A 25006-nucleotide genomic window follows, 5' to 3' on the forward strand; every position below is an offset into this window, starting at 1 on the left:
TTGTGATGTGAATGCAATGCGCCACCGTATCAGGGAGCCACTAGGCGAGTTCGACTTGTGGCAGATCTGTGCAGATCTGACTTGATGTGATGCATGCTGGGTTGAACACAATGCATACTGGGATGGACGCAATGCTTGCTGGTTAGAAATTCTGTCCAACTTCTGTCAGCCGGGGAGGGACTTACCACCGTGACAGCATGTCACATGGCTTTAAAATATCGCGGGAGTCTTAGCCTGCAGACAGATCTTGCAGTTGCCTTCCACGAGCTGCACGAGCTGAAACACGCCCTCATGACGTCAGTTCAAAGACGTGATAGGGCCATTTGGGAGGAATGTCCTCATGACGATTATGATGGGAGGCTCATGCTGCTTCCTTATGTTGGAATATGCGAAAATAAACAGAAATCGAAGGGATACCTTCTTATACGTGATTTCTGCAACAATGGTAGGCTAGCCTACTGAAAACGTTTGGATATTCTGTTATTTTCTGCTGTTGGCTAAATAGATAGACACACATATAGGGGAAACACTTGATATTGAATGTATGTGCTACAATGCAGGCCTGTTAACTGTATGACAACAGTGGTTTATTTAAACTACATCATAAGAATTTATTTCGTCAGTCATCATGCTCATTTTAATGAGTAAGAATGAAAGTTCTGCTGTGTTTATTGCAAACAAAATTCCGCGATATCTCCCGCGATGTCTCCCGAGAGTCACGTCAGGCAGACTGTAGCCTGTCTGTCCGGGATGAGCTGCCCTCTGTTGTAGCTCCTCCCGGCTAGCCTCTGAAGATCACGTTTACGTAGAAAGCCAGACGAAAGTCAGACTCAGTCAAGACGAACAAGCCTACTATCAGAGAATGTCTAATAAGGGGAGAACCTTCACTCTCGGAACTCTTCCGGTGTGGTACTGCATCTAGGGGCGCTCACGGGCGAGTCCAGAATGGAGGTCTATGGAGGTCTATGGAGCTGTTCCCCTCAAAATCCACTTTTCTCGGGATATAATTTTTTTTCAAGTAATTTGAATATTGTATTCGAAAGGGGAGGCAAAGACAATACACTTGGTTGAGTATTATTTTTTTTAAAGTCACTTAATTGTTCTAAAAAGCCTTTCAAACGTGTCAATGACGTCATTCATAGCATGATCATAGCATAGCATAGCATCAATGCTAGCGTGTTATGGGCAACAACGACCCAACCTGTAAGAAAACGAAAGGACATGACTCTCAGATTATTTCACTTTTGATTGATAATCCATATCCATTTTGCAAAAAATAAAATAAAATCTGAGGGTTTCAGTTGTTAAATAGGTGAAAACAATAAATGTAGCCATGTAGCTCCATAGGACCCCATGTATTTTGGACTCGCCCGTGATTGCCATCTAGGTAAACTCTGGTGAACTGCAGCCAAATTCGTTTTGTATGGGATTAATAGAGAGTGGGGAGGCTCTCCGTAGACGGGCTCTGCTACTATCAATAGAGTGGTGAAGTCCCGCCCCTTCCACTTTCGGTCCATGGGACCTATCTTTCAAAAAATTATGAACGGGAGTTAATGGAGAGATAACAATTATTTTTTGGTCCAGTTTGAATTGTGCCACAAATTTCACATATGATGTGTGAATTTAAAAGATAATTTTTCACGTCAAGAAAGTACTGTTGTTTGATAGACTTCAAAGGTTATGTTGGTTTTGTGTGAATCCACTCAGTGGACTACATCTCTCGTCTCGAACGATGTACGTCACCAACGTAATGAAACGATAAGAGCTGTTATGCTAGTTACCGGTTGCATCTTGCTGCCTGCTATGTCACTTAACAGTATCTAATGTACAGTCTATGAACGAATACAACTTACTTGATGTGTTTAATCCTCTGACTCATGGTATTTTCTTTGGCAAGGAAAGCCCAATTAAGACCTGTTGCTGGTATGCTTGTAAAATCTAGTGTGGCTGTGAATGAGCTAACGTCACTAGCGCGACTGATGAGTTTGTAGTCGTTGGAATTACGATCTTTCACAATGTTGTAATTCAATAGTTACGAAACAAACTGCAAATGTCTTTACATGAAAAATTGTCTTTAAAATTGACAAACATCATATGGGTAATTCAAGGCACAAGTCAACCGGGACCAGAAAATAATTTATTTTTCGCCATAGACTGCCGTTCAAATTATTTTGAAAGATAGGTCCCATGGAGGCAAACGGAAGGGGCGGGACTTCACCACTCTATATGCGGGAGTCTCCCGCAGTCTAGAGTGAGCGATTAAGAGATCGCTTGCGAGAGCTTGTGTGCATGTGAGTGTAGCACGCACCGCACACGACGGGAGAGAGAGAGAGGGGTGGTGCATGTGTGCCTGAGCGCATCCAAGACAGAGAGCATCCTGATTGGCCTGTTTCGCTAAATCAACCAATCAGTTTTCAGTGTAGGCGGGCTTTTATTGCTTTTCTCCCGAACTTAATTAATCAGTTCAGTGTATAGGAACAGGAGCGTCATAGCAGAGTCAGTGCCTCAAGAAAAGAAAAATGTAAGACCCATTTCAAAGTGTAGGCTACCCTTGTATCATAACAGTAACAGTGCATAATGATAGGCTTAGTCTTGCACGCTGCACTGTTTGTAACAGTGACTTTAGCATTGCCCATGGCGGGTTAAATGATTACAAAAGACATGTTGAGGTGAGTTTAACAAGTGTCAATTCATGTGCATATTATTCATGCCTATAGTCTACTAGATGGCTAGTTGCCAAGGCTACATGAAAAGACCAAACTGGGGGGGGGGGCGTGATGCCTCCCTGAAATGACTTTTTGCATGTTGGGATGTCTGTAAACAGCAGACCTTACCGGACACAAAGGTGTAAAGCATTCCCCTGTACAGTTTGTCATTCCAGAGTAATCCGGTTTTATATTTGCAGCAATGTCTATATTATGCATGTCTCCAACTTTGGGGTTCACAATGTGTTTAAATTGTTCAATACATGATTTTATAACAGGCCAAATACAAACCAAGACGCTCATGAGTTCATGCTTTGTTATATCGCTGGATTTTAGGATAGCCTATGGCAACCGATTGCATTCTGAGCTTCAGTCAACTCTAGCAGGTGTTAAAAGACTGGAGACTTTGTGAATTTAAAGATTGTCATAATGTGCTGTCTCTGCTGCTTTTGATCAGTTATATTTATTTGCAATCTCCTGTGGGCTGGACATAGCATCAAAATGCCCGCCCAGATTCCCCTTTCCGCCTTAACGCATTCACACTTTTCTCGGCAAAATGTCTAGGGTGCTTGCTAGTAAATTTGGCGAGACACTTTGTCCCGCCGTTCCGCCTCGGTCTATGTGAAAGGGACAGTCGTTCCGCGATTCTGGTACATAAAATTGTGGGGATTTTGGCAGTGTGAAGGGGCTTAATGTTAGTAGTGGCAGAGGAAAACTCAATCAGCTAAGTCCTATCGTGACTAATATTAAACCACTGCTGCAAACTGAATGCAAATTACAAAGCCTAGAGGGATGACCTATTCTATTGTAATGCCAAATGAGATACTTTAGTCGGTCGAAGTCATATTTAGCGAGCCGAGTCCTGAACGATTGCTGCCATTTCAGTTAGCTAGTTAGTTTGCGTTAGACAACGTTCCAAAAAGACGTGCTCATAGAAGATTTTGGTAACAGCAACAATAAACACTTGACTGAAGCGCTCTGAAAATGAGGATGAGGGTGCTGTCGCCGCAAAAAACGTGATTGGTGGACACAGGCCCTAACAGAGATCTGCTTTGGAAGTACCTCAAGTTTCAGGTCAGTCCACCGCTTGCCCCGCTTTAGCACACTATGTAAACAATACTCCCCATTGTAAGTCATCTTTACACCCACCTTGTTGGTACTCAAGTTAAGCATTCGTACTAGAGCTCCTCAGCCTTAACACAGTCTTTTGTGGCTGACCTGCAATCAAACGCCTCCCAGTCTGTGCCATAAACATGAACGTTGCCGAATTGCTGCAGGATGGCTTGGTATTCCTGTGGTAGCAGAATTGTGTCTGCCAAAGACTCGGTCTGTAGGGAGATAACATTATCTTTTGCCTGGTAACTGTTGTCCCCATGGTGCACAACCACACCAAACGGGTACAGATACATCTGGCGTAAATAATAGGCCTGTCCTATCACGGTTTTTGGAAGGACCAGGTTTTGCATCATATCAAAAGGTTGCATGACCTTCAGCAACCTTGCCTAACATGTCATAAAAAACGCGTGCTCTGCGACAATGCAAGATGAATTATGCTGATTCCATCCTCTTCTGGGTCTGTAATCCTGATCTTGTACTTGGCATAATCAGCGCATGCATCTGTAGCTGGGTGACCGAAGCCAAGATTGAATTCCTTGGAAAACACTGAGTAATAGAGGGGATAGCTGGTTTGAGTATGGCTCTGAGCCTCAAAGAGCTCATGCATCTTGTGCACATTTAGGTCACTGGGGAGCTAACCGCTGATCATTTTGCTCCCATACGAAAGTTTGAACTCGCTATCATCAATAAATAGACCCCAGCTTGTTTTAACTCCGGATCATCCCTTTAATAAGTGTTACACTTGTAAAGGAGACGTTGGAAATGTTTCTCCCTTGTGTTCCCTGTCCATTAAAATGTTTCAGAACCCCAGGTCTAAAGCTCATGATATATATACCAACGTATATGATTTGTGTGCATATTCATATATATTTAGCATTGTGTGTGTGTGTGTGTGTGTGTGTGTGTGTGTGTTTGTTTGTTTATGTGTTTATGTCTGCAGGTACTGGTGGAGTTGCAATGGGAATGTACAACACAGACAAGTCCATTCATGATTTTGCCCATAGTTCCTTCCAGATGGGCCTGACCAAAGGAATGGCAGTTTACCTCAGTACCAAGAACACAATTCTGAAGAAGTATGATGGCCGCTTTAAGGACATATTCCAAGAAATTTATGAGAAGTAAGATAAGACCTCATCATGGCTTAAAGCTTTAATTTCTCGAAATCAGCTCACCAGTAAAATGGATTCTCTTTAAATGGTTCATAATGATCGCAACCAATTGTAGATGGCATTCAATGGTTTCACATCGTGCAATCTTGAGAAAAATAATGAGTCAAGAGTCAAGTGGTTGAAGGGGGGAGAAGTCCCACAACACAATGTCTCTTTGACTAATTATTTACACCTTTTTAAAACTAAGGCTTAGACTCATAGGACCTAGGTATAGCCTATAGCTTAATTTGGACCAATAGCCTAATAATAATAACACAGGGGTGCTTTTTTTTTTTTTTTAATTCTGGTTGCTAATCGCATAATTTTAGCGTGATTTGAGAGGGACAGGATTCAGGAATAGGCTACTAAAGACAGGCCCATATCATCTGTTTGCCCCATGCATTAAACCACATGTCACTGCTTAACTAAATGAAAAACATACTGAACATGGACATCATCATAGTTCACGTTGACAATGGAGAAAACGCGTAGCCTACGTTTTGTGCCAACATTTGCAAAATTGCTATAATCCGATTTACCTTTGTTACGAACCTACCAGTCCATACTTTTTAAAATGTAATTACCTGCATCGAATCGCGATTGAGTGTGCATCTAATGTCTCTCGACAGAGAAACCTCCACTCTCCAAGAGTTTCAGTTTCGCTGTCGTTGCGAGCTAATAGGCTAATATATGAGAAATACTTTGAAGTTACCTTTGTGTCGGATCAGCTCCAAAAATAATGGGTTTTCCTTAGCCTGTGCTACACCTTTCCACCAAGTTGTGCGAAAACTGTACCTGTAGTTTTTGCGATGTTGACAGACATAGGCTACTGCGGTGAGGTAGCCTATGGCGCAGTAAATGAAAGCTCTTGATAGCGCATGCCACTAACGTCTATAAAAACTAGGGATGTCCGATATTGGCTTTTTTGCCGATATCCGATATGCCGATATTGTCCAACTCTCAAATTTCGATTCCGATATCAGCCGATACCGATGTCGATATGTGGGTTATTTTTCCTCAAAACTAATTTAGGTAACATCACATATCTCCTGTTATGGAATTAACACAACATGCTTAATGTTATTGTGATGCCCCACTGGATGCATTCTTGAATGCAACAAGGCTTTCCAAATGTTAACATTGTCTGTGCAAAATAAGAAAAATACTTCAACTTAATTTAGGGAAAAAGTGCCATGTTTATTTTTTTTTTTTTAAATTGTCTCAAACAACAGTTTGGATTACACTCTCCCTGAGATAATCTTGACAATGCCCACAACAAATAGGGCAAATTTGACTTCTTCACAAATGATAAAACATTGTACCTGAACAACTATGTGCAACATAGCAGAATGTAAAGCCAACTAAAATAACAGGCATAGTGTATGACAGGCTACCCTTTTTCTGTGTTAAATGAGCCTGCATTTGTAGGATGCTTCATGAACTGTTTCTTTAACTAAAACTCAATCACCTTAATTGAATGAATGCACAAATATGAGTCACGGGTGTCTGTTTTTACAGACAAGACAGACCCTCACTCTAAACCCGTCCTTCCTCATATACAGATATCTAGGCTATATTTAACATTTATTTTATATTTGGCCTGTTATGAAATCATGTATTGAACAATTTAAGCACAGCTCTGCTTTAAGAAACTCAAATAGCCTAGATGCATGCTTAGCATTTTGTGATCATGAAGGCTACTTTCACAAACTTTTATAGTCAGCTGTCCTCTGATTTACCGATATCTAGGCGACATTTGTAATATTTGTTTTGTATTTGGCCCGTTATGAAATAATGTGGAACAATTGAAACACAGTGTAAAACTTAAATCCCAAATTTGGAGACATCCACGTATGTTGAAATTTACTGCAAATTCAAAACGGGATTAGTCTGGAACGGCTAACTGTACAGGGGACTGCTTTACACCTTTCTGTTCGGTAAGGTCTGCTGTTTATTCTGATATATGGTTTGTCATGTGTTAAACGAAGGGTTCTGACGTATTCCACCGAGATGAATGGGTAGGGAGATGGACGCAAAACCTTCGGTAGAATTTATGATTAAATTGAATGATATTATTTACTTTTCTCGCGAACCGTTCACCACAGCAATTAGCGGCTAACATCGATTAAAAGCTGAGAAAAAGCTCTTTCATGTGATACTTGTGATGTCTGTGTGATGAGTAGGATGGGTTAATTTGGACGCACTTTCTTTCTTGCGCTGTCACTTTCTCCACTGCGTAATTTGGCCATAGGCGATAGGCTAAATATATATCGCTATTAGTAGGACGCAAAGCAGAATATTTAAAGAAGGGGGCACCAAGGCCACCGTGGCCTGTAAACCTCTGATTTTCAAAGGGGTCTCACGGCCAACGCAAGGGGCTACTACGGCCACGAGCAAGTTTGTTACTGCAGCCATCCACGCTTGTTTGTATGCTTCAAGACACAGATTGATGAGGTCATCATCTGTGCGCCGGTAAACGCTTCAGGAGCGCATAGGCACTATTTGTGTGTAACGCAAGCATTATGTTATCGGTTTTAAGGCAAAAAAAATCCGATAACGATATTAACAGATATTAAATTTTTATGCTAATATCGGGCCGATAATATCGGTTGGCCGATATTATCGGACATCTCTAATAAAAACAATATATTTATGGAATAAAACTACACAAGTACCTCTGATTAGCATTGCTGTTTATTGTTAAACTGTGATTATATGACCACCAGCCAGCAGAGACCACTTATAGCCTACCATGCACCTTGACAATATTGTGCACCTGCCCAATTATGAAGCAGTGGCTACCGCTACAAAATGAAGAGGAAACACTAGGAAGAAAGTGAATGTTTTTACAATAAACTAGGCTACATCAACACAATATGTGGAGTGAAACTGGATGGGCTCTAATAACCTGACTAGTTCTACTTATTATTAAATTGCAATGTGAGTGGCTGCCAGCGTGGGAGGATACGTCGGCACGATCATTTAAAAGGCAACCGCAATTGTGTGTCTGCCCTAATTCTGATACCGAGGCGGCATTCATTTTGCAGTGGTGGGCCGCTAGCCTCATGAGACCATCTTGACTTTGCGAGTTTCCTTTTTTCACTCGCAGATCAGTCTGGCATCTTTCCGATAGAGAAAATTTGGAGCCATTCGCCAAACGAACGGCCAATCAGTGTTGGTTTTGAGGCGGGTTTAGGTGTGACGCAACGACATGGCGGCATCCACAGATGAGATGAGTATAGCTATTGCGCAAGTTTTATCCTAATTAGAAAGTATTCCTAGGGAAGCTGTGAATTCAGCTGGAGGGGAATTAAAGACACAGACATCCTCCACCGCTGATTCCATTCGGTGTTCGTAGCCCTGAATCTTGGTTAGGCCTACTTAACGAGAAATGGAGGAATATGCTTTCTTCAGAAGTGTATCGTGAAAACTTGGTGGGGGATTGTCGTTGATGAGGTTCATGTCACATACAAATGGTAAGTTTAAAAACGTTAACGTGCTGTGATAACCCTGATAGGATGATAACTTGTCCCAGTGCATTTAGCTGTCAAATGCATGCATTTCTATATGCATTCAGAAATTCCAGTTTATAGAAATAACAGTTTCAGAAATTCCACACCAAAGCCAAATTTTTCAAGAGTGGCAAGCATCTCCATTCGACTTGGTCAAAGGCCTGAAGGGCATCTAACGATATTACCGCAGCATGGGGTAGCTTAGTAGAGTACATTGTATTTAATAAGTCACTATTTAGCAAGCTTAGAGGATGGTAGGATGCGATATCAGTGTCATCCCTATCTTTTTTTGTTTCATATTAACCTCGTTCATTATTTTAATCTACTATGGGCATTTAAATTAAGTTGAGGCAGAGATTCAACAGGGTGACATATGTGGGGTACAGACTTGAACAGGTGAGTTAAAACATTCACTGGAGCCCAGAATAGGAGCCGCACCCATAGGATGCAGGGATGGTGGGTGTGACAGAAAAAAATCTTTGACTAATGAAAAAATAAATAACATCTGCCAAAATAATTGTTAGTTGCAGCCCTAATCAGTTGGTCACTTGGAGGCTTACACATTTGTGGTGTACCTCAACCTACTGAATACCGTCGGTGTAAAACGTCACACCCAACAGGAAGTACTTCCAATGAATATAACTACCAAATCATTTAGCACACACATCAGATGTTTGCACTTGACCTACATACCACATTGTGAGCGCAATGCTAAATTTAGGGCCCGAGCTCCAGAACGAAGGTGCAGAGCCCTATTGTTTTTGTAAGGATTATTAGTGCATGCAAAACTATGCACTGTATTATGATTCTGTGGCTGCTTCTACTTTTTTTATTACAGTGCATGCAAAGCAATGCACTGTATTGTTACCGTAAAACTTCAGTCCCAAACAGACGCCTGTCTCTTTTAAACGCCTGGTGCGGCTACAGGTTTGGGTTAAAGGCCGGTCTCAAATAGAGGCCTGGTCTGTTTTTTTGTTTCGGGTTGTATTTAATCTTCTAAAACCCGTCAGATCGTCTGTTCAAAGCCCAATTCACACTAAAGATTCGCAATGAGACGAAACCGTTGCAGAAAGGAGTTGCAGTGGTGTGAATTAGATGTTGCACGTCATAGCGAGCCGTCGCAAAGCATTCACTAGTGTCTAGTCACAGTTACTGGTTTATAGAATGTTGCAGCTCATCTCGTCGCGAATCTTTGGTGTGAATTGGGCTTAAGCCAGTATGGTGCAGACTGCGCACGCTAACGTTATAATTAGATGGCATTAAAAGACTGTGGTGGGGAAGAGCTAGAGTTCCAAATTGTATAACTTTTTTTTCAATATGAACTATGCCTATATGTCCGAATACTTCACCATTCAATTAATCCCTTTTGTTTGAAATTTGCGGATAGGCAGATGGTAAGATTGTTTTTATGCTGGCAACAAAACAAAAGGGTTCGCGAACATTATTCTTTATTCTAAATGTGTACCACCATGGCGATAAAGAGAGAAGTAGGCTATGATTTGAAATGGAAGCTGACTGTTGTCAAATTTGCCAAATAAAATACTGGAGAAACAATATGGTTCACAGATTTTGCATTACATCTATGCGCTTAACGTTTCAATCATACAAATTGAGGTATACTTGGAATCCTTGGATGAGGCCGAACTCAACGCACCCCATGACGTCAACATGACTTGACCTATAGGTGGCGCTATAATGAGCAAAATTACATTTTAGCCTGTAATGGGTGATGTGTTTGGAATTAAAACTTACTATTGGTGTCTGTTAATGTACTAGTGGTGTCTGTGGGAGGTCCTAAGGCTGACAGATGTGATTTTGTGATGTCAACATAATTGATGCGGCCGCCATATTGGATTTAATCAAAATCACTTAAACGTTTTCACAGGTCACAAGTTCATCCGATTTTCATGAAACTTGGCGCAGATGATCTTCAGACCATGACTCACAAACGCATTGCTTTTTGGAGCCATATTGATAACCCGTTGCCTGTGGTGACCAATCAAGTTTGGCAGCGAAGCTGTCAAACAGGAAGTGAAGTGATATCTCAGCAAGGCTTTTGCGTATCAACACCAAACTCAGTACATGGTCTCAGGACCCAATTAGGAAGAAGCTCAATAAATTTGATGACCTTTGACCACTGTGTGGCGCTATTATCACAGGAAGTGGGCTCATATTTCAGCAATGCTTTCACGTATTGAAACCAAACTTAGTATATGGACTTGGGACCTTATCCTGAGGACACAAAATAAATTTGGTGACCTTCAACCACTAGGGCGGCGCTAGAGTAACACAAGATTAGGCCATATCTCAGCAATGCTTTGATGTATCAAAACCAAACTTGGTTCATGGACTTGGTTCATGACCACATCCTGAGGATGCGCAATCAATTTTGCGACCTTTGACCACTAGGGGTGCTATAATTTGCGACACTTTCTCGTATCGACACCAAACTTGGTACATGGACTCGGGACCACATCCTGAAGATGCTCAATATATTTAGTGACATTTGACCACTAGAGACACTATAATTATCAACACTTTCTCGTATCGACACCAAACTTGGTATGTGGACTCGTGACTACAACCTGACTACGCACAATAAAATTGGTGATGTTTGAGGTATGCATATGTGTGGGGGGTTATTGGGGTGTGTGGGAGAGGAGGTTTATCTGTGTATATGTGTGTGTATGGGACAGGGGGTTAATTGGGTGTGTGTATAATGTAACAACATTGGATTGCCATGACAACTCCTGCTCATGGCTGCTTGCAGCTATATCTGGGGGCCAAGCAGCGAAGCTGCAAAGGCACCCATTGAGTTACTAGCTTTTCCTATTATTACACTTCCGCCATTGGAGTCTATGGCAGCCCATAAAACGCCCGGCTAAAAAGTGCAGATTTTTTGGCACAAAGTTTCGGGACACTCCACTGACCACTCACACTCATTTACGGACCTCTAAACCCAGCCATCTAGCGCCACCAAACAGGTCAAAATCTGGCCGAAAATTGAACCGCTGGGTCTAAAGTTATGAAATTTGCCACACTGATTCAGCATTGTCCCATGATCACTCTCACCAATTTCCAGAACGCTATGCCCAACTCTCTAGCGCCACCAATGGGTCGAACCTGGATTGCATTCACGCATGTGACCATTGAACGGTGCGTTTGATTTTCACATATCAGGCACCGTTGGAATCCCTGGACCGACCTAAGTTCAATGACCCCTATTACGTCACTTTCCGCCATATTGGACCTCTGCCATATTGGATTTAGTCCAAACTCTGCGAAAAGTTTCAGCGGCTACAAATTTCATCCGATTTTTTTTACAGAACTTGGCATAGATGATCTTCAGACCGAGCCGCACAAACGGTACTTGTCAGATTTTTTAGTTTCAAGTTTATTTGCCCGTGACCGCTAATCACACATGGCGACGATGCCGCCTAACAGGAAGTGGGCTAACATCTGTGCTACGCTTTAATGTATGAAGTCCAAACTTGGTACAGGGACTTGGTATCTGATTATGAGGACGCACTAGGAAATTGGCATCATTTGGCCTCTATAGGGGGCGCTGCAATACAGGAAGTGAGCTTGTATCTCAGTAACACTTTGATGTACAAAGTCCAAACTTGGTATAAGGACATGTTACCTGATTATGATGATGCCCTAGGAAATTGGCATCATTTGGCCTCTATAGGGGCGCTGCAATACAGGAAGTGAACTCGTATCTCAGCAACGCTTTGATGTATGAAGTCCAAACTTGGTATAGAGACAAAGTAGCTGATTGTGAGGACATGCAAGGAAAGTGGTCTCATTTGGCCTCTAGGGGTGCTGTAATAGACAAATTGAGCTCACATCTCAGCAACTCTTTGGTGTATGAAGTCCAGGGACATGGTAGCTGATCCTGAGAACGCACAAGGACATTGGTGTAATTTGCGCCTCTAGGGGCACTATAACAAAGTAAATGAGCTTATTTCTCAGCCATCCATTATCCAATTGCAATCAAACTTGCTGTGAGTGCTTGCTCATGCCATTTCTGCTATAGCGCACTGCTTGGCACCCACATTGCTGCTTGCAGCTATATTTATTATTATTATTATTATTATTATTATTATTATTATTATTACAGTGCATACAAAGCAATACACTGTTGTAATCTGGTGGCTTCTTATTATTACAGTGTATGCAAAGCTATTTACAAAGATATTTACAAAAAACAAGCTTATTTTTCCTCATAGACTTTCTATTGGGCGCTATGACATTATAAAGGGCTGTTAACACTGATTTGCACCTGTTCCAACAGCCAACTTTGATGTGTAGATCAACTGGATCTCACTTTTCTCATTCCCACTCTCTCTCACTACCTAAATAAATAATTAATTAAAAAAAATATATAAAAATAGCCCCACATCATCACATGCCCTTCACCATACCTAGAGATTGGTATGGGGTACTTTCCATAAGATCATCTCTAAATGCAAATCAAACCAGCTATTAAGATCAATTTCCAAAGGATTTTTTGGTAACCCTTTACTTGACGGGTGAGTTCATAACACATTCATAGCAGCTTTCATAAACTGCACATAAAGCATTCATGACTGTTTCATGAGACATGACTCAACATTCATACCAAACCTTTCATTAATGTGGAAGATGGCTTAATACGTAATATGAACAATGTATGAACAACATGTACAGATATGTGCAATGTAGTGGCAGTACCATTATAGTAGTAGTAAGAACAATATAGATATATGCAGTGTATTAACAGAATTTATTTCACTGCTTGGTTGAATTTCCCATTGTCCTACGTAATTTAGAACGACTATTAACCGTTATTTGCACACCTATGAAGTAGATACATTTTTTTGGCTGTATCACACTGGTATATTAATTCGCCGAACTCGTTGTGAGGTTTAAATGAACAGTCACGTTGCATCCGAGCTGTGAAATGCAGACGTTCAGAACATAGCAACATTTTAGCATATGACGGAGGTGGCTTTTAGCTATATGGATGACAGTAGGCAAGTAAAATAGCGATGTTTCAAAGCTAAAGTTCATCAGAATCTTGGGATACGCCCGCTTGTCAACGGGAGAGATAAAACTAACGACTGGCCATTGGCCGTAGTAACCAGACATGTGGACTCGAGTCACATGACTTGGACTCGAGTCAGACTCGAGTCATGATTTTAATGACTTCAGACTCGACTTGATAAAATTCGGCATGACTTGCGACTCGACTTGGACTTGAATACTATTCACTCGAGACTTGACTCGGACTTTGCCCCTTTGACTTGTAATGACTTGACATGTCTCGAGTCAAAAAATACATTTCCTGATCGTGGACCAGTCACCCCAAAGATGGTTTCACTTCCGCGACGAAAAAAACAAAATACATAGCCTAGTGGACACAAATGGGCAGAGCACAGTGATTAGTGCTGCTGTTAGCACCACACATCACGCACTGTTAGGGCACCAAGAGACAGAGGAAGGACCAACATTAAATAAATAGTAGCTTTACTGCAAACTGATTTGCACTCTTGTTAGAGAACGTTTACAATGTCAAAATGCACCAACAGCATGTTACATAAAGATGATACTTTTCGCATCCTCTCCATTAAGATCCAACTTGAACGTATGCTTAGCCTAGCCTACTCCATTTAAGGCGATGGTTCGGAGTAATTTCACCCTAGGGTCCTTTGCACCATGACCCCGAGCCAAACACCCTCCCAGAACATGTTTTCCCTTGGTCGAACCCTGGTCGAGTAGCGCTGTCAGAAACGAATGAGTTTCTCCAGGCGTAATGGAACCAACTTTTATCTCGTAAATTACCCCACTAGTAATGCCCTGAATGGTACGGAACTTCTACAGTAGTACAACTATGCTCTTTACTCATAAAACGAGGCATTGGAAAGTTTGTAAGTACACCAGGAGTTTATTATGACCGCCGCTAGCGAAGCGGTCATATAATGATTGTCAAAGTTTTTTTTTTTTTTTTCCCCCGTCATCTACTTCCTGAATTTTTGGTCAACGATACCCGGGACACCGAAACACTGGTGCACATGAAATTTGGTTGGTATGTAGCCCCACTAGACTTTTACGGAAAATTTTTGTTTCGTCCCCGGGGGCCACTCCCCCCCCGTGCTGGGCCCCACGAACCGCAAAAAAAGCAGTTTTTCTAAATAACTACCTGAACCGTGTCACCGAGGATGAAGAATCTTTTATGGTATGTTGGTCTCAAGGGCCCACATCAACCTGGCCCATAATCAATCACTCATTACAGTGCATGAAAATGCACTGTACTGTTCTTCCTAGGCTTCTTCTTCTTATTACAGTGCATGAAAATGCACTGTACTGTTATTCCAAGGCATTTTATTATAGTGCATGAAAATGCACTATACTGTTCTTCCAAAATTTCTTATTACAGTGCATGAAAATGCACTGTACTGTTATTCCAAGGCATTTTATTACAGTGCATGAAAATGCACTGTACTGTTCTTCCTAGGCTTCTTCTTATTATAGTGCATGAAAATGCACTATACTGTTCTTCCTAGGCTTCTTATTACAGTGCATGAAAATGCACTGTACTGTTCTTCCTAGGCTTCTTATTCTTCTTCTTCTAACGCACTTAATGCAGCTTCAACCGTTTAACGTAGAAACTTCATTCAAACTATGTTACGTAGGTCTTACTTAGGACATGGGTGCTTTGTATTTTTCAGCTTTGTAACTTTTATACTTTTTAAACTATTAATTAAAAACTGTTCAAAATTTCCCCATAGACTTAACATGGACTGATGACATCACAATAGAGCCGTTAAGCAATTAGAATCCTATGGCAGGTGTTCGGGCCAGCTGCATCAACTGCCAGTCTCAGGCTTTAAGCATACAAACTGGCCCTATTAAGACTACACATCCTGTTCAACTGCTTCCTCTGCCAAAAACTGTTTCAAAATAAAAGTCCTCACTACAATATTTCACTGTTAAACAATTTAACCCTTTAAACTACTGAACTTTTTAACTGTTTAGCCATTGTAACTGTTACTTGTCATCAACTATGACTCCTACCCACTGTAGCTAGTTAGCATGGTTAACATAGTTAGCATGCTAGCATGTTAGCATGCTAGTTAGCATTTTTAGCAAAACTGCTAAAAATGATTAGCTAAGTTAGCTAAGTCACATGGTTAGCATAGTTAGCATGCTAACATGTTAGCATGCTAGTTAGCATTTTTTGCAAAACTGCTAAAAATGATTAGCTAAGTTAGCTAAGTCACATGGTTAGCATAGTTAGCATGCTAGCATGTTAGCATGCTAGTTAGCATTTTTTGCAAAACTACTAAAAATGATTAGCTAAGTTAGCTAAGTAACATGGTTAACATAGTTAGCATGTTAGCATTGCTAACATGCTAGTTAGCATAACTACTAAAAATGAAAACATTAGCTAAGTTAACTAAGTTAAGTATTATCCACCTATTTAACCGTTCTATCATTCCAACTATATTAAACCTTATGTACCAAGCAAATCATTTAACCATATAAACTATCCACCTATTTAACTGTTCAGTCACTCCAACTATATTAAACCTCATCTACCTAGCAACCAATATAGTTTGTTTTTACTCTGTATGATATTTTACATCATATTTTTTGCATTTTCATGCACTGTATTTCCTTCAGGAAATGCTTTTCTAGTTACAGTGCATGAAAATGCACTGTACTGTTATTCCAAGGCATTTTATTATTATTACAGTGCATGAAAATGCACTGTACTGTTATTCCAAGGCATTTTATTATTATTATTACAGTGCATGAAAATGCACTGTACTGTTATTCCAAGGCATTTTATTATTATTATTATTATTCTTCTTCTAACGCACTTAATGCAGCTTCAACCGTTTAACGTAGAAACTTCATTCAAACTATGTTACGTAGGTCTTACTTAGGACATGTGAGCTTTGTATTTTTCAACTTTGTAACTTTTATACTTTTTAAACTATTAATTAAAAACTAATCAAAATTTCCCCATTGACTTAACATTATGATTATGACATCACAATACGGCCGTTAAGCAATTAGAATCCTATGGCAGGTGTTCGGGCCACCTGTTTCAACTGCCAGTCTCAGGCTTTAAGCATACAAACTGGCCCTATTAAGACTACACATCCTGTTCAACTGCTTCCTCTGCCAGAAACTGTTTCAAAATAAAAGTCCTCACTACAATATTTCACTGTTAAACAATTTAACCCTTTAAACTACTGAACTTTTTAACTGTTCAGCCATTGTAACTGTTACTTGTCATCAACTATGACTCCTACCCACTGTAGCTAGTTAGCATGGTTAGCATAGTTAGCATGCTAGCATGTTAGCATGCTAGTTAGCATTTTTTACAAAACTGCTAAAAATGATTAGCTAAGTTAGCTAAGTCACATGGTTAGCATAGTTAGCATGCTAGCATGTTAGCATGCTAGTTAGCATTTTTTACAAAACTGCTAAAAATGATTAGCTAAGTTAGCTAAGTCACATGGTTAGCATAGTTAGCATGCTAGCATGTTAGCATGCTAGTTAGCATTTTTTACAAAACTGCTAAAAATGATTAGCTAAGTTAGCTAAGTCACATGGTTAGCATAGTTAGCATGCTAGCATGTTAGCATGCTAGTTAGCATTTTTTACAAAACTGCTAAAAATGATTAGCTAAGTTAGCTAAGTCACATGGTTAGCATAGTTAGCATGTTAACATGTTAGCATGCTAGTTAGCATAGTTAGCAAAACTGCTAAAAATGATTAGCTAGATTAGCTAAGTCACATGGTTAACATAGTTAGCATGTTAGCATTGCTAACTACTAAAAATGCATTAGCTAAGTTAACTAAGTTAAGTATTGTCCACCTATTTAACCGTTCAATCATTCCAACTATATTAAACCTTATCTTCCAAGCAAATCATTTAACCATATAAACTATCCACCTATTTAACTGTTCAGTCACTCCAACTATATTAAACCTCATCTACCTAGCAACCAATATAGTTTGTTTTTACTCTGTATGATATTTTACATCATATTTTTTGCATTTTCATGCACTGTATTTCCTTCAGGAAATGCTTTTCTAGTTACAGTGCATGAAAATGCACTGTACTGTTATTCCAAGGCATTTTATTATTATTATTATTATTCTTCTTCTAACGCAGCTAATGCAGCTTCAACCGTTTAACGTAGAAACTTCATTTAAACTATGTTACGTAGGTCTTACTTAGGACATGTGAGCTTTGTATTTTTCAACTTTGTAACTTTTATACTTTTTAAACTATTAATTAAAAACTAATCAAAATTTCCCCATTGACTTAACATTATGATTATGACATCACAATACGGCCGTTAAGCAATTAGAATCCTATGGCAGGTGTTCGGGCCAGCTGCATCAACTGCCAGTCTCAGGCTTTAAGCATACAAACTGGCCCTATTAAGACTACACATCCTGTTCAACTGCTTCCTCTGCCAAAAACTGTTTCAAAATAAAAGTCCTCACTACAATATTTCACTGTTAAACAATTTAACCCTTTAAACTACTGAACTTTTTAACTGTTCAGCCATTGTAACTGTTACTTGTCATCAACTATGACTCCTACCCACTGTAGCTAGTTAGCATGGTTAGCATAGTTAGCATAGTTAGCATGTTAGCATGCTAGTTAGCATTTTTTGCAAAACTGCTAAAAATGATTAGCTAAGTTAGCTAAGTCACATGGTTAGCATAGTTAGCATGCTAGCATGTTAGCATGCTAGTTAGCATTTTTTACAAAATTGCTAAAAATGATTAGCTAAGTTAGCTAAGTCACATGGTTAGCATAGTTAGCATGCTAGCATGTTAGCATGCTAGTTAGCATTTTTTACAAAACTGCTAAAAATGATTAGCTAAGTTAGCTAAGTCACATGGTTAGCATAGTTAGCATGCTAACATGTTAGCATGCTAATTAGCATTTTTTACAAAACTGCTAAAAATGATTAGCTAAGTTAGCTAAGTCACATGGTTAGCATAGTTAGCATGCTAACATGTTAGCATGCTAGTTAGCATTTTTTACAAAACTGCTAAAAATGATTAGCTAAGTCACATGGTTAGCATAGTTAGCATGCTAACATGTTAGCATGCTAGTTAGCATTTTTAGCAAAACTGTTAAAAATGATTAGCTAAGTTAGCTAAGTAAAATGGTTAGCATAGTTAGCATGCTAGCATGTTAGCATGCTAGTTAGCATTTTTTGTAAAACTACTAAAAATGATTAGCTAGGTAAGCTAAGTCTCATGGTTAACATTGTTAGCATTTTAACATTATTAGCATGCTATTTTTGCATTTTCATGCACTGTATTTCCTTCAGGAAATGCTTTTCTAGTTATTATTATTACAGTGCATGAAAATGCACTGTACTGTTATTCCAAGGCATTTTATTATTATTATTATTATTACAGTGCATGAAAATGCACTGTACTGTTATTCCAAGGCATTTTATTATTATTATTATTATTATTATTATTATTCTTCTAACGCACTTAATGCAGCTTCAACCGTTTAACGTAGAAACTTCATTCAAACTATGTTACGTAGGTCTTAATTAGGACATGTGAGCTTTGTATTTTTCAACTTTGTAACTTTTATACTTTTTAAACTATTAATTAAAAACTAATCAAAATTTCCCCATTGACTTAACATTATGATTATGACATCACAATACGGCCGTTAAGCAATTAGAATCCTATGGCAGGTGTTCGGGCCACCTGTTTCAACTGCCAGTCTCAGGCTTTAAGCATACAAACTGGCCCTATTAAGACTACACATCCTGTTCAACTGCTTCCTCTGCCAAAAACTGTTTCAAAATAAAAGTCCTCACTACAATATTTCACTGTTAAACAATTTAACCCTTTAAACTACTGAACTTTTTAACTGTTCAGCCATTGTAACTGTTACTTGTCATCAACTATGACTCCTACCCACTGTAGCTAGTTAGCATGGTTAGCATAGTTAGCATGCTAGCATGTTAGCATGCTAGCATGTTAGCATGCTAGTTAGCATTTTTTACAAAACTGCTAAAAATGATTAGCTAAGTTAGCTAAGTCACATGGTTAGCATAGTTAGCATGCTAACATGTTAGCATGCTAGTTAGCATTTTTTACAAAACTGCTAAAAATGATTAGCTAAGTTAGCTAAGTCACATGGTTAGCATAGTTAGCATGCTAACATGTTAGCATGCTAGTTAGCATTTTTTACAAAACTGCTAAAAATGATTAGCTAAGTTAGCTAAGTCACATGGTTAGCATAGTTAGCATGCTAGCATAGTTAGCATGCTAACATGTTAGCATGCTAGTTAGCATAGTTAGCAAAACTGCTAAAAATGATTAGCTAGATTAGCTAAGTCACATGGTTAACATAGTTAGCATGTTAGCATTGCTAACTACTAAAAATGCATTAGCTAAGTTAACTAAGTTAAGTATTGTCCACCTATTTAACCGTTCAATCATTCCAACTTTATTAAACCTTATCTTCCAAGCAAATCATTTAACCATATAAACTATCCACCTATTTAACTGTTCAGTCACTCCAACTATATTAAACCTCATCTACCTAGCAACCAATATAGTTTGTTTTTACTCTGTATGATATTTTACATCATATTTTTTGCATTTTCATGCACTGTATTTCCTTCAGGAAATGCTTTTCTAGTTATTATTATTATTATTAGAGTGCATGAAAATGCACTCTACTGTTCTTCCTAGGCTTCTTCTTCTTCTTCTTATTATTCTTCTTCTTCTAACGCAGTTAATGCAGCTTCAACCGTTTAACGTAGAAACTTCATTCAAACTGCGTTGCGTAGGTCTTACTTATGACATGTGGGCTTTGTATTTTTCATCTTTGTAACTTTTATACTTTTTAAACTATTAATTAAAAACTGCTCAAAATTTCCCCATAGACTTAACATGGGCTGATGACATCACAATGGACTAATTAACTTGATTTGCACCTGGTATCATCTTCCAGCTGCTCATCTAGGCCCCATCAAAGAATCAGTTCAACTGATTGCACCTGTATCAACTGCTTTCTACTGAACTAGACCAACTCTCTCTGTCTCTCCATTCTACAAGGATATAAGACACATTTCCTCCAACTTTCTATCCATTCATCCTCTTCAAACCATTCACTCATCCACCCATTAAACTATCCATCAACATCCATTAAACAATCTGCCTATCAACATCCATTCAACTTTCTGTCTATCAACATCCATTACACTATCTACATTTAACTTTTAAACTATATACTCTGTCTCAGGCTTTAAGCATACAATATGGCTCTATTAAGACTGCCGTTAAGCAATTAGAATCCTATGGCAGGTGTTCGGGCCAGCTGCATCAACTGCCAGTCTCAGGCTTTAAGCATACAAACTGGCCCTATTAAGACTACACATCCTGTCCAACTGCTTCCTCTGCCAAAAACTGTTTCAAAATAAAAGTCCTCACTACAATATTTCACTGTTAAACAATTTAACCCTTTAAACTACTGAACTTTTTAACTGTTCAGCCATTGTAACTGTTACTTGTCATCAACTATGACTCCTACCCACTGTAGCTAGTTAGCATGGTTAACATAGTTAGCATGCTAGCATGTTAGCATGCTAGCATGTTAGCATGCTAGTTAGCATTTTTTACAAAACTGCTAAAAATGATTAGCTAAGTTAGCTAAGTCACATGGTTAGCATAGTTAGCATGCTAACATGTTAGCATGCTAGTTAGCATTTTTTACAAAACTGCTAAAAATGATTAGCTAAGTTAGCTAAGTCACATGGTTAGCATAGTTAACATGCTAACATGTTAGCATGCTAGTTAGCATTTTTTGCAAAACTGCTAAAAATTATTAGCTAAGTTAGCTAAGTCACATGGTTAACATAATTAGCATGTTAGCATGCTAATTAGCATAGTTATCATAACTAATAAAAATGATTAGCTAGGTTAGCTAAGTCATATGGTTAGCATAGTTAACATTTTAACATTGTTAGCATGCTAGTTAGCATAGTTACTTGGTTAGCATTATTATCTTTAACATAGTTAGCATAACTACTAGCAAACATTGGAGCCATTCCAACTGTTAGTTATCGTCAACTATCTGCCTAAATAATTTAACCATTTCAATTATCAACCTATTTAACTGTTCAGTCATTCCAACTATAGTAAACCTTATCTACCAAGCAAATAATTTAACCATATGAACTCATCATATTTTTGCATTTTCATGCACTGTATTTCCTTCAGGAAATGCTTTTCTAGTTATTATTATTATTCTTCTAACGCACTTAATGCAGCTTCAACCGTTTAACGTAGAAACTTCATTCAAACTATGTTACGTAGGTCTTAATTAGGACATGTGAGCTTTGTATTTTTCAACTTTGTAACTTTTATACTTTTTAAACTATTAATTAAAAACTAATCAAAATTTCCCCATTGACTTAACATTATGATTATGACATCACAATACGGCCGTTAAGCAATTAGAATCCTATGGCAGGTGTTCGGGCCACCTGTTTCAACTGCCAGTCTCAGGCTTTAAGCATACAAACTGGCCCTATTAAGACTACACATCCTGTTCAACTGCTTCCTCTGCCAAAAACTGTTTCAAAATAAAAGTCCTCACTACAATATTTCACTGTTAAACAATTTAACCCTTTAAACTACTGAACTTTTTAACTGTTCAGCCATTGTAACTGTTACTTGTCATCAACTATGACTCCTACCCACTGTAGCTAGTTAGCATGGTTAGCATAGTTAGCATGCTAGCATGTTAGCATGCTAGCATGTTAGCATGCTAGTTAGCATTTTTTACAAAACTGCTAAAAATGATTAGCTAAGTTAGCTAAGTCACATGGTTAGCATAGTTAGCATGCTAACATGTTAGCATGCTAGTTAGCATTTTTTACAAAACTGCTAAAAATGATTAGCTAAGTTAGCTAAGTCATATGGTTAGCATAGTTAGCATGCTAGCATGTTAGCATGCTAGTTAGCATTTTTTACAAAACTGCTAAAAATGATTAGCTAAGTTAGCTAAGTCACATGGTTAGCATAGTTAGCATGCTAACATGTTAGCATGCTAGTTAGCATTTTTTACAAAACTGCTAAAAATGATTAGCTAAGTTAGCTAAGTCACATGGTTAGCATAGTTAGCATGCTAGCATAGTTAGCATGCTAACATGTTAGCATGTTAGTTAGCATAGTTAGCAAAACTGCTAAAAATGATTAGCTAGATTAGCTAAGTCACATGGTTAACATAGTTAGCATGTTAGCATTGCTAACTACTAAAAATGCATTAGCTAAGTTAACTAAGTTAAGTATTGTCCACCTATTTAACCGTTCAATCATTCCAACTTTATTAAACCTTATCTTCCAAGCAAATCATTTAACCATATAAACTATCCACCTATTTAACTGTTCAGTCACTCCAACTATATTAAACCTCATCTACCTAGCAACCAATATAGTTTGTTTTTACTCTGTATGATATTTTACATCATATTTTTTGCATTTTCATGCACTGTATTTCCTTCAGGAAATGCTTTTCTAGTTATTATTATTCTTCTTCTAACGCACTTAATGCAGCTTCAACCGTTTAACGTAGAAACTTCATTCAAACTATGTTACGTAGGTCTTAATTAGGACATGTGAGCTTTGTATTTTTCAACTTTGTAACTTTTATACTTTTTAAACTATTAATTAAAAACTAATCAAAATTTCCCCATTGACTTAACATTATGATTATGACATCACAATACGGCCGTTAAGCAATTAGAATCCTATGGCAGGTGTTCGGGCCACCTGTTTCAACTGCCAGTCTCAGGCTTTAAGCATACAAACTGGCCCTATTAAGACTACACATCCTGTTCAACTGCTTCCTCTGCCAAAAACTGTTTCAAAATAAAAGTCCTCACTACAATATTTCACTGTTAAACAATTTAACCCTTTAAACTACTGAACTTTTTAACTGTTCAGCCATTGTAACTGTTACTTGTCATCAACTATGACTCCTACCCACTGTAGCTAGTTAGCATGGTTAGCATAGTTAGCATGCTAGCATGTTAGCATGCTAGCATGTTAGCATGCTAGTTAGCATTTTTTACAAAACTGCTAAAAATGATTAGCTAAGTTAGCTAAGTCACATGGTTAGCATAGTTAGCATGCTAACATGTTAGCATGCTAGTTAGCATTTTTTACAAAACTGCTAAAAATGATTAGCTAAGTTAGCTAAGTCATATGGTTAGCATAGTTAGCATGCTAACATGTTAGCATGCTAGTTAGCATTTTTTACAAAACTGCTAAAAATGATTAGCTAAGTTAGCTAAGTCACATGGTTAGCATAGTTAGCATGCTAGCATAGTTAGCATGCTAACATGTTAGCATGTTAGTTAGCATAGTTAGCAAAACTGCTAAAAATGATTAGCTAGATTAGCTAAGTCACATGGTTAACATAGTTAGCATGTTAGCATTGCTAACTACTAAAAATGCATTAGCTAAGTTAACTAAGTTAAGTATTGTCCACCTATTTAACCGTTCAATCATTCCAACTTTATTAAACCTTATCTTCCAAGCAAATCATTTAACCATATAAACTATCCACCTATTTAACTGTTCAGTCACTCCAACTATATTAAACCTCATCTACCTAGCAACCAATATAGTTTGTTTTTACTCTGTATGATATTTTACATCATATTTTTTGCATTTTCATGCACTGTATTTCCTTCAGGAAATGCTTTTCTAGTTATTATTATTCTTCTTCTAACGCACTTAATGCAGCTTCAACCGTTTAACGTAGAAACTTCATTCAAACTATGTTACGTAGGTCTTAATTAGGACATGTGAGCTTTGTATTTTTCAACTTTGTAACTTTTATACTTTTTAAACTATTAATTAAAAACTAATCAAAATTTCCCCATTGACTTAACATTATGATTATGACATCACAATACGGCCGTTAAGCAATTAGAATCCTATGGCAGGTGTTCGGGCCACCTGTTTCAACTGCCAGTCTCAGGCTTTAAGCATACAAACTGGCCCTATTAAGACTACACATCCTGTTCAACTGCTTCCTCTGCCAAAAACTGTTTCAAAATAAAAGTCCTCACTACAATATTTCACTGTTAAACAATTTAACCCTTTAAACTACTGAACTTTTTAACTGTTCAGCCATTGTAACTGTTACTTGTCATCAACTATGACTCCTACCCACTGTAGCTAGTTAGCATGGTTAACATAGTTAGCATGTTAGCATGCAAGCATGTTAGCATGCTAGTTAGCATTTTTTGCAAAACTGCTAAAAATGATTAGCTAAGTTAGCTAAGTCACATGGTTAGCATAGTTAGCATGCTAGCATGTTAGCATGCTAGTTAGCATTTTTTGCAAAATTGCTAAAAATGATTAGCTAGGTTAGCTAAGTCACATGGTTAGCATAGTTAGCATGCTAACATGTTAGCATGCTAGTTAGCATTTTTTATAAAACTGCTAAAAATGA

At 38.4% G+C, this 25006-nt stretch overlaps 2 protein-coding genes across 2 annotated transcripts in view; both read left to right on the forward strand.

Annotated features, from left to right (window-relative positions):
* The window catches only part of vwa8 (von Willebrand factor A domain containing 8), an 833026-nt gene that overhangs the window by 546604 nt on the left and 261416 nt on the right, over window positions 1-25006 (forward strand). The window lies entirely within an intron of this gene.
* Window positions 1-25006, forward strand: part of idh1 (isocitrate dehydrogenase (NADP(+)) 1) — a 92920-nt gene that overhangs the window by 31156 nt on the left and 36758 nt on the right. The window contains exon 5 of the mRNA XM_076264205.1: window positions 4762-4939. Within this exon, the coding sequence (XP_076120320.1) occupies window positions 4762-4939 (178 nt within the window). The remainder of the gene's footprint in view (window positions 1-4761; window positions 4940-25006) is intronic.

Source organism: Alosa pseudoharengus, unplaced genomic scaffold (genome assembly GCF_046254945.1).
Source record: "Alosa pseudoharengus isolate Yale_2024_CS ecotype anadromous, Long Island Sound unplaced genomic scaffold, YU_APseudo_1.1 YU_APseudo_1.1_scf_3, whole genome shotgun sequence".
Classification (NCBI taxonomy): Eukaryota; Metazoa; Chordata; class Actinopteri; order Clupeiformes; family Clupeidae; genus Alosa; species Alosa pseudoharengus.